This window comes from Nestor notabilis, unplaced genomic scaffold (genome assembly GCF_000696875.1).
Source record: "Nestor notabilis isolate BGI_N333 unplaced genomic scaffold, ASM69687v1 scaffold24070, whole genome shotgun sequence".
NCBI classification, from domain to species: Eukaryota; Metazoa; Chordata; class Aves; order Psittaciformes; family Psittacidae; genus Nestor; species Nestor notabilis.
In genome coordinates, this window is record NW_009911085.1 from 22,373 (window position 1) to 22,767 (window position 395).

Sequence of the window (395 nt, forward strand, 5' to 3'; positions counted from 1 at the left end):
CGCCACCGGGCCCCCCCCCCACCTGCGCCGCCACGGCCTGGCTCTCCAGCCCCACCAGCACCTGCTCTGCTGGCTCGGCCATTGCCTGTACCACCGCCTGGTTCTCTGCCTGATCTAATTCATTGCCTGCTTTAGCTGGTGCCATCAGCTCGTTTGCTGACTTGGCGCCCGGGTTTCCCATCGCCCCCGCTGCATGGTCGATGGGCGGCTTCTTTTTTGGCTTCGGTGTGGCAGCCCCCGCCTCAGCCAGCTTCTCCTCCGGCACCATGTTCAAGATCTTCAGGGCAAAGAGCAGCTGGAATTTGGCGGTTCCAACGAAGGAGTTGGCCAGGAAATTGGGCAGCCCGCCCATGCGGTCTTTCTGGGTGTAGAGGGGGACACGGACCATGCCCATC

The 395-nt window shown here is 63.3% G+C and overlaps 1 protein-coding gene across 1 annotated transcript in view; it reads right to left on the reverse strand.

Moving 5' to 3' along the window:
- The window catches only part of LOC104404597 (protein syndesmos-like), an 814-nt gene extending 420 nt beyond the window's left edge, over positions 1–394 (reverse strand). The window contains exon 1 of the mRNA XM_010013062.1: positions 23–394. Within this exon, the coding sequence (XP_010011364.1) occupies positions 23–394 (372 nt within the window). The remainder of the gene's footprint in view (positions 1–22) is intronic.
- Position 395: the final 1 nt, after the last annotated feature.